Source organism: Manis javanica, chromosome 6 (assembly GCF_040802235.1).
Source record: "Manis javanica isolate MJ-LG chromosome 6, MJ_LKY, whole genome shotgun sequence".
Classification (NCBI taxonomy): Eukaryota; Metazoa; Chordata; class Mammalia; order Pholidota; family Manidae; genus Manis; species Manis javanica.
This window is the reverse complement of record NC_133161.1, coordinates 79873430-79890247: the sequence shown is the minus strand read 5'-3', so window position 1 is coordinate 79890247 and position 16818 is coordinate 79873430. Positions and strand designations below refer to the sequence as shown.

Sequence of the window (16818 nt, the reverse complement as noted above, 5' to 3'; positions counted from 1 at the left end):
CAGGCATTGGGCCCCTGCGAAGAAGGAGAGAGTACGAAACTGAACTAGGGAACTTGTGAACCAGACCTGCTTGACTATAATCTATTTCTTAACCTAGAAAGGCTTTCACTGGATTTGAACCCAAATTTACATCCAGGCAAGCTCATCTAACTGCAGCGGGAAACAAAAGCAAATGGATTTATTTGTTGCTGTTTTAACCAGGATCAAATTCAAAGACAAGATTCTGGGATTTTTCCCTATGTCTGAGTTTTCCTCACCTTCAAAACAGACCCCAAAGTTCCCTATGATTAAGATCTTGCCTTCCTGTATCCAATATTCTCAGAGACTCATGTCCTGTACCAAACCCTGCAACAGCCTGGGGCTAGCAAACCAACACGGGATCGTGTATAAGCGCTGCTGGTCTCCTGGTCATGGGACTCCTTCCCCGGGTGCTTCCTGGCACACCTAGTGACCTAACTACAGCCTCTTCACCAGCGCCATTATGGTGTGGAGAATTAGAACAGCGAGTTTCTGTCTTGTTTGACTTCCTTCCGTTTGCCTACAGCTGAAATTTCCTCTTACCCTTCACCCGTCAGCCCATGTGCAACGCTTCCGCAGAGCCCACATTTTCACCACCAGCCCGTTCTAGGTTTACTCTACTGCAGTGACAAATGTCACAATTCTTCACCTTATTCTCTGCCAAAGCATAGCAGGTGACTTATTTCAAGTTATCTCACTCCTGAAACAACTACCATGAGTTATGCGACATGGTGAAGACATTCCGGGGTTGAGGTGCAGAGGTAAGATAAGTCCTGCCACGCTTTGCAGTGCCAGACACCTCAGTATACGGCCTCCTGTTGTAGGAGTCCCCCATTCTGAGGTTGCACAGTAAAGGTTGGTGGTGGTAAATAAAATTTATTTTCCTAATTAAGTAAAAATTATACATCAAATCCACAAACTTTTAACTACATGGAAAAAAGAATACTTTGAGTAACAGTGTTCTAGCACCTATCAATCACAAAGAAAACAAGGACCCCTTTTAAGAAGTCTGCAGTTTCTCGCCAATATACACTCTAAGCAACCCATAGCAATTGATTTTCTGCGGATTACCGACAAACTGCTGTCCAAAACACTGCTGAGCTGCATTTCCATGCCGAACATCTTGTCTGCGGAACCGTCTGAAAGAAAGTAAATTTCGGGCAAATTCTTTTCAATTCAGAATAGATGGTCAGATTTCAATTTTCCAGACTTGAAAATAGAGCTCGCCGCATTAAAGATTCAAGTAGTATTCTGCTACTGAAAGAAATGGATCAGTCATACGCAACAAGGATAAAATTCAAGTTTCATAGTTTTCCATAGTTTCACTGAGTGTTATTCAGTGGATAAGATCTATATAAAACCGTTCCTTAAATGTTCACATAAGTTTGAATTCTGTATCCTGAAACAATAATGTAGGAAGGTTTTCTTTACATTTCATTACAAGGGCAGTGCATCAAGAAGTCTCCTAGTTTGAAATGAATGTCTTGTATGGTATGGGATGTGGGCAGATGAAGACAGTGGGATTTAAGGCAGAATGAGCAAAAATTGCATAAAACTCCTAAATATAATAAGGTATAACAGGTATTCAGATCCAAATGCATAGTTCTATAGCCATTAGATCATTGGCACAAATACAGTTACTAATAAAAAGAGATAACTAATAATATATTCAACTTAATCTTATTCAGATATCATATGTAGAAATTAAATGCCTCTATTCAATGTGATAGGGTGTTATACATATTTAATAGGCTGCTTTGTGAGACTACCACCAGAATTAGAATCACTTCTGGTATATTTTCACATTTTACAGGTTTTTTAAGATAAACAATTGAAAAATAACAACATTCTTTATCCATGGAAAAAGAATCCCAGAATATGTATCTTGTTTTAAATTTGTAAGCATCTTTCTGAGGAATTAAACAATGGAAATGATCATTATTAGTATTGGAATTCTAAAATCAAGATCTGCATATTAATTCAGATTAGAGATAAAAATAGAAGTATTACATAAAGGCAGAAAAATAGCACTTTCTTGTCTAAATCATGGCATTTCTTCAAGGTTGGGGGAAAAACAGAAGGCAAAGCAGAAGTTTCTCCCTAGAGGGAGATGGTGAGGCTTCCAAAGTGACAATGAGATACTTTAAGCATATGTAGTGCTAAACTTTGGCAAAGGGAACCAGATTCAAATCCCATGCCACCACTCATGTCCTGTCTGATCTTACAATGTCTCTTCCTCCTGGTTCTATGGGTCCTCCTTTGTAAAATTAAGTTGTCTGACACTTAAATCTACTCTAGTCTCAATGTGCTTTTTCTTTCATTCTAGGTTTTCCTCACTGCCTCCAAATAATGATAACAGAACATTCAAGAAATGGAGTGTTTTCTCCCATATGAGTTCACAGCTTAGTTAACAACTCAATTAAACACAACTTTTGAAGTTTTTCCTTATATTGAAAGCTAGGGCAGATGAACATTTTCAAGCAATTTTTAAGATTGTGACCTATATACAAAAGCATGTTTTATCTTGTTTTGGTTTTATGGAGATTGTTGATTAGAAAGCTTCACCTAGGATTTTACAAAGATAAGATTAAAGCTACCACATGGATCATTCTATTGAGCTAAATTGAAAAAAGAATTTGCCCGAAATTTAAGGAGCAAAAGTAGAACGTTTTATGCTTCTATATTTTTTATACTAGCATGTACACCTATTATACAATTGCTAACAGCTTGAGATGTGAATTAAACTGCTGTTGTTAATTCTTTGCTTCATTAAGTATTGGTTTGGTATTGGCAATCTGAAGTCTGCTGAGCAATAATGAATAATAGAGTGTGGATAAATCAGTGAAATGGGAAATAGTTTCCACTTTGCAGAGATAATGTATCAAGTTTATTATATGAGTGATGTGAGACTTCAGGGGACTGCAATCTGATCATTCTAAATAAGCAATGTGAATAATAAGCAAGCAAAAGACTTGTTTAAAATCACTGCAAACATGCATTTAAAAAGAAAGGTATTATATCCTCCAACAAAGTTTCAATTCATATTATACTATCCTAGCATAGCTGTCTTTTCTTTCAGCATTTAAAAAGGAATGTAAATGCTCAGGAGTTTTAGAAAGGTTAAGCAAAGTTGCCTTTTATTCTCAAAGTCGTATATTTTTCTTATATCTCTTGCCTCTTTGAAACTTTTTTTAAGAGAACACTGGAGTAGACAAAATACAAGAGCAAGGGGAAGAAAAAGCTCTAGCTCTATAAATTACAGGGTATTTTGGAAGACTATTTTAAACAAGTGGTTTGGATTCTGAATTTATGTTTTACCTCTCTTGACTCATTTTCACTCTGTGAACAGAAAAGTATTTATTTTAATGACCAGTTTTCAATTTATGCTGCTAGTCAGGTCTGAAGCAAAAATGATCTGCTATAAAAGCAAACTGTTTTCCCTTCATGTGCTGGAACTTATCCAAAATGTTCTCCTCCAGGGGTGGGTGATGGTTCAAAAGAATCTGACACCCGCTGAAAGATCTCCTTGACATGTCACTAAACTGAACTAATTCATTTATGAACACAGCTCCTGAGTTCAGCATCTCACTCCTTCCTGTCTATGATTCTGCCCATTCATTGAACTTTTTCTAAATAACTTTTTGTCCACCCCTTTGAAGTATATTACCAAGCTCATGGTCATACATTTTTTTCAGGATGCACCATATACCAAGAAATATTTAGCTATGGAAACTGCTCAATTCAAATTCACCCTCACTATTTCTTGTCCAATACAAGCCCTTGTTCTGTGTATATATTTGATGCAAGACTTGTAACCATTTTTATAGCTGTGAATAGCAAAAAAAATAATTTTATTGTTTTGGGTAAAATTACCTTTCCACCCTCAGACCTGCTACTTTACTCCTAACTTCTGGAACCACATGGTTTTTGTCGAACATCCTATGCCTTTGTACAAATAAATAATTACTGGAATCTCCTTATATCTGTACCTTCAAGACTGAGCAGAACCGTCTGAAAGAAAGTCTGCAGTTATTTAACAGCTAACAGTCTTAGCTGTTGTAAATAATGCTGCAGTGAACATGGGGCTGCAGGTATCTTTTCCAGTTAGTGTTTCTGTTTCTTATGGATAAATACCCATAAGTGGAATCCCTCAAAGGTAGGGTTATTTTAAAAATTAAATAATGTATTATGTGTAGTCTCTTATATATAGAAAGTACTCAGTAGTGAGCTACTACCATCCTTATTTACAGGTCCAGTCTCTACCATTTGTTCTGATTTCCTATGGACAAGGGGCTGTTATTGTTTCTCCATATCCTTTGCACATAGTACAGTAATTGACATAAAGGGTGAAGAATAAGTCATTAAACAATGTTTCAAATAATAACGTGGCTCTATGGCTCTATTCTTCAAGAATTACTTTCCAATATCAATGAACATTTGGTACACAATCAGTTAATTTGCTCATTTCTTCAATATGGTTGATAAATTATTTAGTTCATCAATGTCCTCTTTCAAAAACAGCTTTGTACTTATTGGCTTATTATACCCTTTCTTTAAATACTTATTGGAAGGTTAATTTAGCTAAGATCAAGTTAACAAAAGCTTTGAATTAGTGAATAAAGATTTTAAAAATGAGATTCTACTATATATGTTAACCTATAAAAATAGCTACATTAAATTAAGTGAAATTAGATTTTGAGAAACGTTTAAAGTAAGCCAAAGTGAAAAACTAAGGATAATCAAAATTAGCAAAAATTGCTTTTTAGTAAGGAAATTATATATAGTTCTATGTTTTTGCTTTGTCATTTGGTCACTTAATAGAAAAAATAACTGCTTATTCCATAATAAATATACTTCTGCTTATGTGTTTTCCCACAAAGAATGTACAGTTTCATATGGCTTGAGTGAAGAAATATCCTTATTCTTCAAAATACTTTCTGCACCTCAAAAGCTCCTGTCCAAAGAATCCTGGAATTCACCTCCCCTAACAAGTGGCAATGACCTTGCTGAATTGTAGACATTAAAATTTGGAGGTCTTTAAGTACTTTTCATTTATGTTGAATTAAATCACACGTTTCATTAATTATACAGGTCATACATTTGCCTAGGAGTTAAAATATTCACTTTCAAAATGAAATAAATGAAGAACAGCTGGTCGAGAGGACATGGGGGCAAATGCAGGATGTATTTTAGATTTTATTTATTTATTTTCCTTTTAAGTCTTTGAATCTCTCATGTGTGGTGGCTTGCCATTTCCACATTTTAAGTTTATCTAAACTGGTTTCATGTCTCGTAGCAAATTTTTCAGGAGGGTGAGGAGTTGATCCAAACCTGGGTAGAAAAATAAAAATCGAGCAGCATGCTCAGCTCCAACATCCACACAGTAATTGACAGGAATTCTTTTCAGGAAATACTAAACTTTTCAAAGCTTATATTATGAACAAACTATGACTATGGCGATCCATTTAAATAAAAATTGCGTTGTTATTTTCATGGAATGTGTGCAGAAAGAAAAAGACCAAAGAAAGGGTTAGCATCTTCCTAAACTTGGGAACCATTCCCTGGAAGGCTCTGGCTCACCTCTTTGCATGTGTGCCTGTTGGGTAATACAGGGAACAGGATATGCCATCCCAGGCGCAGTAAGGGTCTCGGGCCAGGCAGCAGTCAGCACAAGCACTTCCATACATGTCACACTGATGGAATCTGACTTGGGCCACGGCTGAAGCAGATCCAACATACAGCTGTTGCTATAGACATCAAAAAAGAGAGTGGCCACTAGCAGAAACGGACAGAACTCTCACTGAGCTCTTACACCTAGTCCATATTTGTACATACACACTCATCCTTGGGAATATTTAGTTAAATTATTGCAGTTACTCAGTATAGATAACGGAACATTGATGCTTTCATTTCTCTAAGATTTGAAATGCTTTTATAGACTCAGATGCATGAGTATCAAAATTGCTACAGTGAGCTTGATGAAACTGAAGAAGCTGACTAATATTTTATTCATTATCTAAGTAGAAAGACTCTTTCAATATATAACAGTGTAGGTTTTTTAAAAGAGTAATATGCATGCCCAATAAGATATTGGACAAGTAAATGTTCTTTTTTTGTATTTAAAAAATTGAGATGTAATTCACACATAACATTATATTAGTTTCAGGTATACAAGATAGTGATTCAATATTTGTATATATCGTGACATGATAATCACAATAATATTCAAGTTTTCAAAGCTTATATTATGAACAAACTATGACTATGGCGACCCATTTAAATAAAAATTGCATTGTTATTTTCATGGAATGTGTTTCCCTCACCACACACAAGCACGGCATTTTTTTCTTGTGATGGCAACTTTTAAGATCTACTTTCTTAACAACTTTCGAATATACATACAGTATTAATAACTATAATCACCATGCTGTACATTACATACTCATGACTTACTTATTTTATAGCTGTAAGTTTGCACCTTCAAACATCATTTTACTCTTTCCTCTGGCAACCACCACTCTGTTCTCTGTATCCATGAGCTCTTTTTTTTTAATACCACATATTTTAGTCAGTTTGCATGGTATTTCTCATTCTCTGACTTATTTCACTTAACATAATGCCCTCATGGTTCATCTATGTTTGCATAAATGACAGTATTTCCTTATTTTCTATGGCCTAATAATATTCCTGTGTGTGTGTATATGTGTGTGTGTGTGTATGTGTGTGTGTGTATGTATATTTCACATTTTCTTTACACATTCATCCATCAAAGGGCGTTTAGATCGTTCCTATGTCTTAGCTGTTGTAAATAATGCTGCAGTGAACATGGGGTGCAGGTATCTTTTCCAGTTAGTGTTTCTGTTTCTTATGGATAAATACCCAGAAGTGGAACCCCTCAATGATATGGTAGTTCCATTTTTAATTTTTTGAGGAGCCTTCATACTGTTTTCCATAGTGTCTGCACCAGTCTACATTCCTGCCACAGTGCGCATTGTCATATAGCAAATAAGAAGAGTGATGTAGAGAAATATAGAAGGATGTAGAATAAACTGTAAGATACGTTGTTAAGTAAAAAAGGGACAAGTAGCCGAATGATTAACACTGCATGCTCCCATTTGCCTAAATTCATAAAAGGCTATTTATAAATCTGAAGTAATACATGCAACAACTATTTCTGGAGAAGTTTACATCAGAAATCAGTGTGAGTAAAAGGCAAGATCTATGTTCCTCTGCACACTCTTTTTTATTGCCATTATTACATTATTTTTGCAAAGATATTGGCAAAAAATTATGGATAATTTCCATAATAACTATAATATGGACATAATAATATTCATAATTGTGGTTGTAGAACTCAATCTGCTCTTGTCCATCTTTCAACAAGCAGAAAATGAAGAAATCTATTACATGTAAACCAGTATATATTTTTGTCAGAATAAAACTGTAACTTGGTTCATATACAAGCACATGTACTTATGCTCTTTATCCTTTGACCTTGACTTATACATAGAGCACACACACACAAAACTTACTCTCTTTGAAGAAATCTCCATAGAAAGAATAGGAACTGGATCCTGAAAAATTAAAAAGAAAAGTTTCCTTTTTAAGAAAGAAAATAGAGGAACATACTTTGATATGATTATAAATCACCTGAAATCATGTAAGGTATGTGAGTGGTTCTATGCCAAGCAGTCTATGGATTTCATTTTAGTTAATTAATAGGAACTTACAATTATATTAAACTATTGCTTTCTTTTAAAAAAACTTTTCTCATGGAGTAGGACAGATCCATACTACATGAGAAAAGGAGTGGATAATCTAAGCAGCTTATTGTTTGTCTCTGGAATGCAATTTTTCTAGTTGGATTTGAACATTACTCATGCTTTGAAAACTCAAATATCTTTAAGTAAGAAAGTCAGAGTGCTCTTTCTTATAAAATAGTTGAACCTTTGGAAGTGAAACAGTTTTGTCTTTGAATAGGTGTTACTGTTAATAAGCCATGTGATCTTAAATTGTTCAAACTATAGCAAAGTATTATTTTTTTTTTGGAGTTATGGTCAATCACTACGAACCCAGGAGGCTTTGAACGAGATGAATAACTTCATTGTCTTAGAATTGTAGCAGAGGAAGGATGATCTATTAACATAGTGGTGAGAGCCTTTGTGTTTTTCTAGAGATAGCGATTGAGTAGTGTGTTTCTAAGGAGCACCACTAACTCCGATCAATTCTGCAAGTGGAGAAGCAATAGGCAGGTGGGACCCATACAGAGATCACTCTTCAAAGAATTATTTTTTGAAAGAGCAAATTTGATCCTCTACATCAACAAAAAAAATTTTTTTAACTACAAAACCCTTTATGCATTCATGTATGCACTGCATTCACTCAAGCAACAATGTTTCTTAAGGTTTTACATGAACAAGACACTGGAGGATGCTGTTCATCTGAGAGCTATGGACCCTAACATGAAGTGCAATCTTACATTGGGATTCCATGTGCAAAATAAGCAAAAGCAGGGCTGCTCTGATTGAGTTAGGAATGTGCTTAGCTTTGGTGTGGCTATGGGGAATCTAATCTCCAGGACACCCAGGGTGAAATGACTGTTTTTCAGCAATAAAATATTTTCATATATACTCATGATATACATATACAGTCAGTCTTCATTATGTGCAGATTTTGTTTGCATATTTGCTTACATGCTAGAATTTGTAACCCAAATATTCATGCTCAGGGTGTTTCGTGGTCATTCGCAGACCTGTGCAGGCAGAGATTGGCAAAAAATTTGAGTTGCCCAAGGTACACGTTTCCAGCTAAGGCAGATCAAAGTGATGCTCTGTCTTCTTGTTTCAGCTTTCATATTGTAAACACACGTCCTTTTCATGGTCTATTTAATGCCAGTTTTTTCACATTTTTGTGCTTTTTGTTGGTGATTTGGATGCTTAAATTGGCCCTAAGCACAGTGCTGAAGTGCTATCTAATGTTCCTAAGTCCAAAGGTGTGACGTGCCTTATGGGGGAAATAAGTGTGTTAAAAAAGCTTTGTTGAGGTGTGACTTATAGTGCTGTTGGCTGTGAGTTCAATGTCAGTGAATCAACAATGTGTATCACATAGGGTGTCTTTAACAGAAACACACCTAAAACAAGATTAAGTATTGATCAGTTGACAAAAATGCTGTGATTGAGACTTACAGGAATCTAAAGTTATTCTTCCCCTATGAACAATGGACAGTATGCACTAATTCAGGCTCCATGAAAGATCATAACTGCCAGGGTCTTTGGGACTTAATTCTGTGTGTGTGTGTGTGTGTGTGTGTGTGTGTGTGTGCGTGTGCGTATTTGCAAATATACAGTTGCTTTTGTCATTTCTCATCTTTTCACTATCATTTTGCATTTTTGTCCTTTCTAGATTCTAAATGTAATAGATACGCTATAATGAAACAGAATCCCTGTCACACCGGAACATCTAAAATATGAAATGTGGTGCTAATTTTTTATTATCTGTCTGATAATACTTTTGAGACAAGATGAGACTTTGTAATAATTATTCTGGAATTCATAAGTGGTATAAGTGTTCTTCTGTTTAGGCACAGTTCATATGCCGAAATTCTTTTCATGCTAGGCAAATATTGCCCTCTTCATTTGAATTGTCTATAACAATTAAATAGGTGCATGAAGATTTTAAGTCATTCCTCCCTGTAAGTCACTCTCAATTCACAATATACCTGTTAGAAAAAACTGAGATAGTGTCTTTCCTATTTTACAACTCATTTGTGATTGTCTGTAATACATTAATGTTGGATCTTTTTTTTTTTTTAACTAAAAATACCTTGAATATCTGAAGTTCTTCTAGAATTACTTCTTCCATTGATTCTGTTTCCTGGTTGTAAATTGTGATTACTTTCAGCACAATTCCATTATCTGTAAGAAAGCAAAGGAAGCGATAAACTGGAAGCTTTGTCACAATCTGGTTTTCAAACAATTAAAAACCATGTAAGGATTGTGGATTAAAATAGGATTTGAAATCTAGATGCATGAAACATTTAACTATTGCTAATTAAAACAATAGGACAACTTACACATTTATATTTTCAATTAGCAAAAAAATTAACTTCATATACCTGGCCAAAAAGTAAGAGCAAATAATATACAGTTATTTTTCAAACAATTTGATTCAAACATCCTACTAAAGGTTCAAAAATGAAAACGTCTCTTGGAATTAATGAAATACAGGACAGATGATAAATTATTCTAGCTGCTTCTGTGATATATGATGAAAGGAAATTTTTTACTTAAAGTTATTTTCATGGTAAGAAACTATACCTTTAATCTTAGGGAAACTTCTAAGCAACATACTATGAAAATCTCCACATATAAAGATGAAACACTTCTGATGTGTGTGTGTATGTATACATATATATATATATATATACACACACACACACATACTTTTAATAAGAAAAATTTCAAGTATATATTACCAAAAGTATGACTTCTCCTGTATGAATTAACTTCATAATTATTAATGATTTTATAAATTAGTATTCATATTTAAAAATGTTTAAATATTTGAATATTTTTATTTATAAAAATATTTAGAATTATTTATTTATATTTTATTAAAGTATTTATTTTAATAAAATTTTCAATATTATTCCTGATATTCTGAGTTTGTTCTTTGCAATGAAAAATTCAATGTTAATAAAATTAGATTAAAATAAAACTAATAACAATGATCTGTACTGTACATTTAAGAAACACAAATGATCACAACTTTTAACACCAAGCACACATACTAAGTATTCCACAGTTGTTATGTCAAGGAAAAAAACAAAGATGAAACTCAAATTATTAATTTGCCACTAGTGATTTTTGCAATAAGGACCATACACACACAAATACAGTACTAAAGCATGTTGTCTAGTAAATTCGGAGAAAATATCATTTGTGGATTTTTTCAATGTTGTACTCATCACACATTCATCAAATAAGTTCTTTTGTGTTGAAAAGCTGTGGTTTAACATAATGGTATCTTTGAGGGAAATATTGTTTATATGATAGCATAAGTCTATACCTGATATTTCTGGAATTCCCTCAAGTAGCTTTGGTCAGTCTAACAAGACAGTTTTCTGAAAGCATTCGTGGACTGATATATATGACTTCTACTTTTCAGGGCATTTACAAATAACATACATTTTTTGATGACTGGTTTTATCAAATATAACTCTTGGTTATGTAACTCGCTTTTTCCCCCCCTAACTCTGTTGGATGTCCCTGTGAGTGAATTCCTGGCCAGGTAATTTTAAGTTTGTTAAAGAAATCTGATGCTTTGTTGATCTTGAACCCACAGTGCAGAGCAACATTAACATTCTAAAATAAATGGGCAAAATATAGCCTGTGCCAGAGATCAATTTCTGGAAATCTGATAAATGTTTCCTTACTTAACTCTGCTTTTATAAAAAGTATGACTGGAGAAGCTTAAGCACTAACATTAGTGTTATATCCTGATTACTGATCTGGGCATATGAAATCAATGTCTCTTTAAAACTGTACATCTATGATTGAAGTTATACACAGTAGAATGCTTACTCTTCTAAATAGCAATTGCTGTAGCCATTACTATGATGCTTATGCAAAAAGAAAAAAAGGATAATTTTAAAGGCTTTCAAAATGACTACAGTATTTTAAAGTACCTGATAGAATTCACTACATACTACTCTCGATACTCAAAGATTCCAAGTTTTCTTCCACAAGATAGATCTCATGTTTGACATTAACTGAAATTATAGATTTATCTGAACATTTCACTTTTAGCATATTTATTACAGTTGTTTTACTGATGCACAATATTATAGATTTGGCCAAAAAGTTTACCTCCCTTACAGATAACACTCTGCTGCATACAAATAGTTGATTCTGATAGAGCCTGATAAGTATTGCTATGATTGTAGGTTTAGGTGACGTTAGTGTCCCAAGCTTGAAAAATCTTGAGACCTTACTGACAGCCAGAGGCAGAGTGGACCTGGGGCAGGAGAACAGTCCTGACAGTAGGTCCCCTTCTTCCTCAGAAGTTCTATTTGGAACTAACATTGCTTGTTAACATCAATTATTCGTTCCTTCATGTACTCATTTGTTCAAGTGTACTGACCATGTATCAGGAATTATGTGCTATAACTGCCCCCAAGCCTCTCTCCCATTGCAGTGGGTATGCAGTGTGAAAATGAGCTAATGTGTCAACAGATTTGTTGATTGGTGTCTTTTTTTTTGTTTAAAGGTTAGTAATGTTGTCATTTTCATGTTCAATTTAAATGTCTCTGAGTACTTTCTAATCTCTTTACCTGTTCCAATAAACAAGACATCATATTGACCATCCTCAGCTTCCACGTGATCCACTGCTATTTGTTTCAGATTGTATTTTCCATCTGTTTTTACCAGTATTGGTTTCTTATGGGCAGGCTTTATGGGCTCGTACATAAGTGGATGGCTTCTTGCAAATCGGATGGCATCATCAGGATAGTCTTTAGTGGTTCCATACCTCCCTCCATTCACTTTGCTGGCACACTGAAATACAAGTGGATGAGATATATTTTTTTGCCTTACACTTACGGAGCTAATTTATAATCAATTATAAAAGCAATGAGAAAAACAAATTTGGGTTTGTTCAATTAATCAACTGTGCATTAAAAAATATTTAGTATCCATATTCTTCATTACAGAAATGAAATATGCATTAAAAACTGCAAAGAGAGACCAAATTGTTTCAAACATGCAGCTCTTGAAATATTTGTAAAGTGGTGAAATCTGGAAGAGTGAAACATATTTAATATTGGTACAGTTTGGAAGTGGTAAAAATGTAAACATCTTAAATATTGTAATTATTTTCCCTATTTTCTGCAATTAATTTTTTCTCATTGTAAATTAAAATTTGAAGGTGAACAATGTATTGTTCCTAGCAGAACAAAAGGCTCTTTATTGTGCTAAATCCTCTCCCTAAAATAAGATCACGATTAAACACAACAGCTTTTCCATAATTGAGACTGTGGTAATATGATTGATGATAGCTCCAATTATCTCACTGACTAAAGAATCTTAGTACTGTAACACAGAAACCTATTCAAATTCCTCATTGTTAATTAAGAAAAAAAACCTCTGTTCTATGGTCATCTGTATGAATTTGTATTATATTTGTTTGGATTAGACACAATAAATCGAGAAAGCCAGAAATACTTGCTGTAACATTTCTCAGTTCTTAAATCACTGATTTTAAAAATTAATGTTCAAGAACACTTCAGTTACTTTGTGGAACACCTTTAACCCTGTTGATTCATGCTTGTTACCAAGTGCTCCTTCATTTTGCATAGTTTCCTCCACAATCAGCAGCATTACAACAATTATCTTAATAAAAAAGTTTCCACTTTAGAGTATAAATCCAGTAGTTAGTAATCAGATTCTGCAACGAGGGCATTTTAAATGGCTTGTTTTCAGTATTTAGGCCGTATTTCTTAATGTGGCCTGAATTTTTCACTTGCTTGTACTTCAATGACATGTAATTGGAAACATTTTGGACCAGCCTGGAAACAGTTCAGTAACCAGTCACTTCCTCCAAATCTCCTTTAATACCATGTGGTTTCAAGAAGCTTTTCCAGCAAAGCCACAGGAGCGGGTTTTCTCCATTTAAATTGTAATTTCAATCAATAGAGTGAAATAAAATATATTTTATATGTTAGTGGAAGTAATAATTTTAAGCTAGTGTGAGTGATTGAAATGGTAAAGCTTTACACTTGTTAATGGAGGTAGGTTTGTTTCCACTTTGGATTTTGGCTCTGCAAAAATGATTTCTACTTGACTTGCAAGTATGTGGGGAATCAGCATAATGATGGGTTTTCACCAGCTGCTCATGAAAGTGTAGGCTTTGACTTGCATGATAAGTTAAATGTTCATTCTCCGTGGCCCACATAGCACATACAATGATCCTGCATTTTTCCAGCCTAGTCGTGCAGAAGATGCATGATACAAAATCATCGTCATTATCATCATCATTTTTAGATACATGTGCAATTAGAAACACAAAAGTTTGAATGGCCTGTTAGGGAGAATCTTAGTAGTAGCAATTTAGAGGCAAGTGGTGGCATTTCCTGTACTCTAGCAACACTTCTGTATTGGAACTTTTCTTCTAGGAACCAGAAAATATATTAACTGAGATCCTAAGTATTCTGACAGGGCAGAGAAAAAATTCCTTTTAGATATACTAAAATGAGAAATAAGGAGAATATTTGGCCTAGGAACCTAGAGGCTGATCCAAATATTGAAATATAAAAATTTGGTAACATTCTCTTGTTTGGAAATTCTATGTGGCACTAATTCTTCTGAAAAGCCTGGGAGGAATAGGTTGCTTTTACTGGGTGATTCTGTATTAATCTGTAACCTTAAAAATAACATTTTAGTTGGGGCTTAAAGGTAAAATATAATTGATACATATTCTTTATAATGCTGCTAAAATGTATCCATCACAGATTGTTTTCATTCAATAACAAACATACAACTAGATATGAGGTGGTATTTCTTAAGCAAAGGATTAGGTACAGAATTTCTTAGTTCTTTAATGCAAGGTTTTGTAAAGCATCTGAAACACTGAACAAAATCTTTAAAAAATAAGAATATTTGTTAAATGTCTAAACTTACAGAACCAGGCCTTGGATATGGGACTTTCCCTTCATAGAGTGACCAGTGGTATTCAGGTCCTTCCTTATGTGCGTACGGTCCATTAAAAGCTGCCCGGATACTAGACATATGATAGACACAGAGAGCATGGCCTCTGAATATATTACTGAAAAATACAAAAAAAAAAAGATAATTATTACTCTGGAACTGAGTAGGAAGTGAAGCCCTCCAGATAAGGGGTTCAAATTAGGATGAATTCTTTTGGGTAAAAAAAGCTATAGTCTCTTAAGTAAAGAATATTCTAGAAATATTATTTATTTTAGTATGTCAAGTACTGAAACTCCAAAACTTACTATTTCTTTGTCTTTTTACTATAATAAATTGAAAATGATTGTCAGAATAAAAAAAGTACTTGTGTCACTTCATTTTACTATTGTTAAATTTAATGTTGTGTTTTCATATTTTTTATGAAGGAAGATATGGCCTTAATATTTAAGAGTCATTCCCAAGTTCAATTATTCATTTTAAGGTTTTATCTCCTTGTATGTTGTTCCCTACCCAGAGAAAACAGTGTTCTCCCAATCACCATGCTGAAAATACTGCTATAAATTCTGTTCAAATTTATTAGATTTCTCAGTGTATGTGATCTGAATAACAAGCTAAAGTTTCATGAAATTTTGGGGCTTTGTTCCATTCTTTACAATGGAGCCACAGAGATATTAATATGCTTTCCATATATTGCTTCCCCCAGGTCACTAAAAACTGTACTATAGTGGAAAGGTAACTAGACTGAACTAGATTACTTTTGGGAAAATGATGTAAATATATAAAATTCAGATTCTTTACTTTAGAACTAGAAGCAACTAAAATTTTTCTTGATAAAAATTTCTTTTAGATGATAAAGATAGTAGTTGACTATAGCTAAGATTCACTGGGGCATTTGCAATAAGATTCTGCAAAAGAACAATTTAAAATGATTTGTTTCAGAAAATTGGCCCTCTGTCTTACTTTGGCATAACTTGAATGAATTCTAACATTTTCCCAGAGTCCCCTTATCATCTGACCCTGAAAATTAGAATAGTTAATGTTTGTGAAAATGCTTTGCAAAATGCAAAGTTCTTTAGAAAAGTTTTTACACTATGAGACATCTGTAGAACAGCAGCTGTGTTACTCTTAGGACATCAAATTTTATAACACACCTTTAAGCAATTGGAAATGCCTGCAATAGTGAGGAAACCAGAGATAGTCTCCCAACTAAAGAGGTAATAAACCTTTGATCACCATGCTACAAATAACAACCTTTACATCAGATAACAGCTGGGAAGTCTTTTTCTCAGATTTATGTATAAATTGAACAGTCACAATTGAAATAATGGAAGTAAATAATGTGCAATTGAAATCTAGACAGATCTAATATGCTATCATTTAGGAAAGTAGCTTATAAACTGATGATACAAACCCACAGAGAAATGATTCTGCTATCCCACAGATTGTATTTATCATACAAAACTGCAGAATTACCATACAATGAATAAATTCTTCACTTGCCTAAGGGAGTAGATGAAGTTAAAAAAAAAAAAGGTAGGGATTTTCCATGGACTGTGAAAATCACCAATATGCATTAACTAATTTTCTTTGTATCAGGGAATAATTGATAGCAAAATTGTTTCCATTTTTCTTTGTTGAAGAAAAGGTCTCCTCACTATACTAGTTTACTTGTCCAAGGAGCTTTGTTATTTTTTTCAAAGTGTTCATAAGAAATCACTTGCTGAAAAACTAAACAAAAGCTCTGTGGAGAAACCCCTAATCAAACAAGGTGTACGTGACTGTGTCACAGCGTAAGGCCGGTGCAATGCAAAAGATGGGCTGAGTTACACTATTCTATCCCTGTCAAGGGAACTGAGGTATACTGTTTATTTCTCATTCCAGTCATCTTGCCTCCACTCCGCCTTTTGTGGAAAGACACTCAAAAAGTTATATATATATAAACTTCCATACAAAACTGATTCAAATAACATTTTTTCATTCATGTATCAACACACATGAAATACTTGAATCATTTTCCCAGCACCTTCAATGGATACAAGATACAAAAATGTAAAAGAGAAGAAGTGATAGGTGGTCACCCCTAACCTTGAGTGGCTTA

The 16818-nt window shown here is 34.0% G+C and overlaps 1 protein-coding gene across 1 annotated transcript in view; it reads right to left on the bottom strand.

Moving 5' to 3' along the window:
* SEMA3E (semaphorin 3E) overlaps positions 1-16818 on the bottom strand; it is a 248405-nt gene that overhangs the window by 28432 nt on the left and 203155 nt on the right. Inside the window, exons 10-15 of the mRNA XM_073238907.1 lie at positions 14694-14838; positions 12350-12572; positions 9841-9932; positions 7551-7592; positions 5599-5765; positions 1090-1157 (exon numbers count right to left, since the gene is read on the bottom strand). Of these exons, the coding sequence (XP_073095008.1) occupies positions 1090-1157; positions 5599-5765; positions 7551-7592; positions 9841-9932; positions 12350-12572; positions 14694-14838 (737 nt within the window). The remainder of the gene's footprint in view (positions 1-1089; positions 1158-5598; positions 5766-7550; positions 7593-9840; positions 9933-12349; positions 12573-14693; positions 14839-16818) is intronic.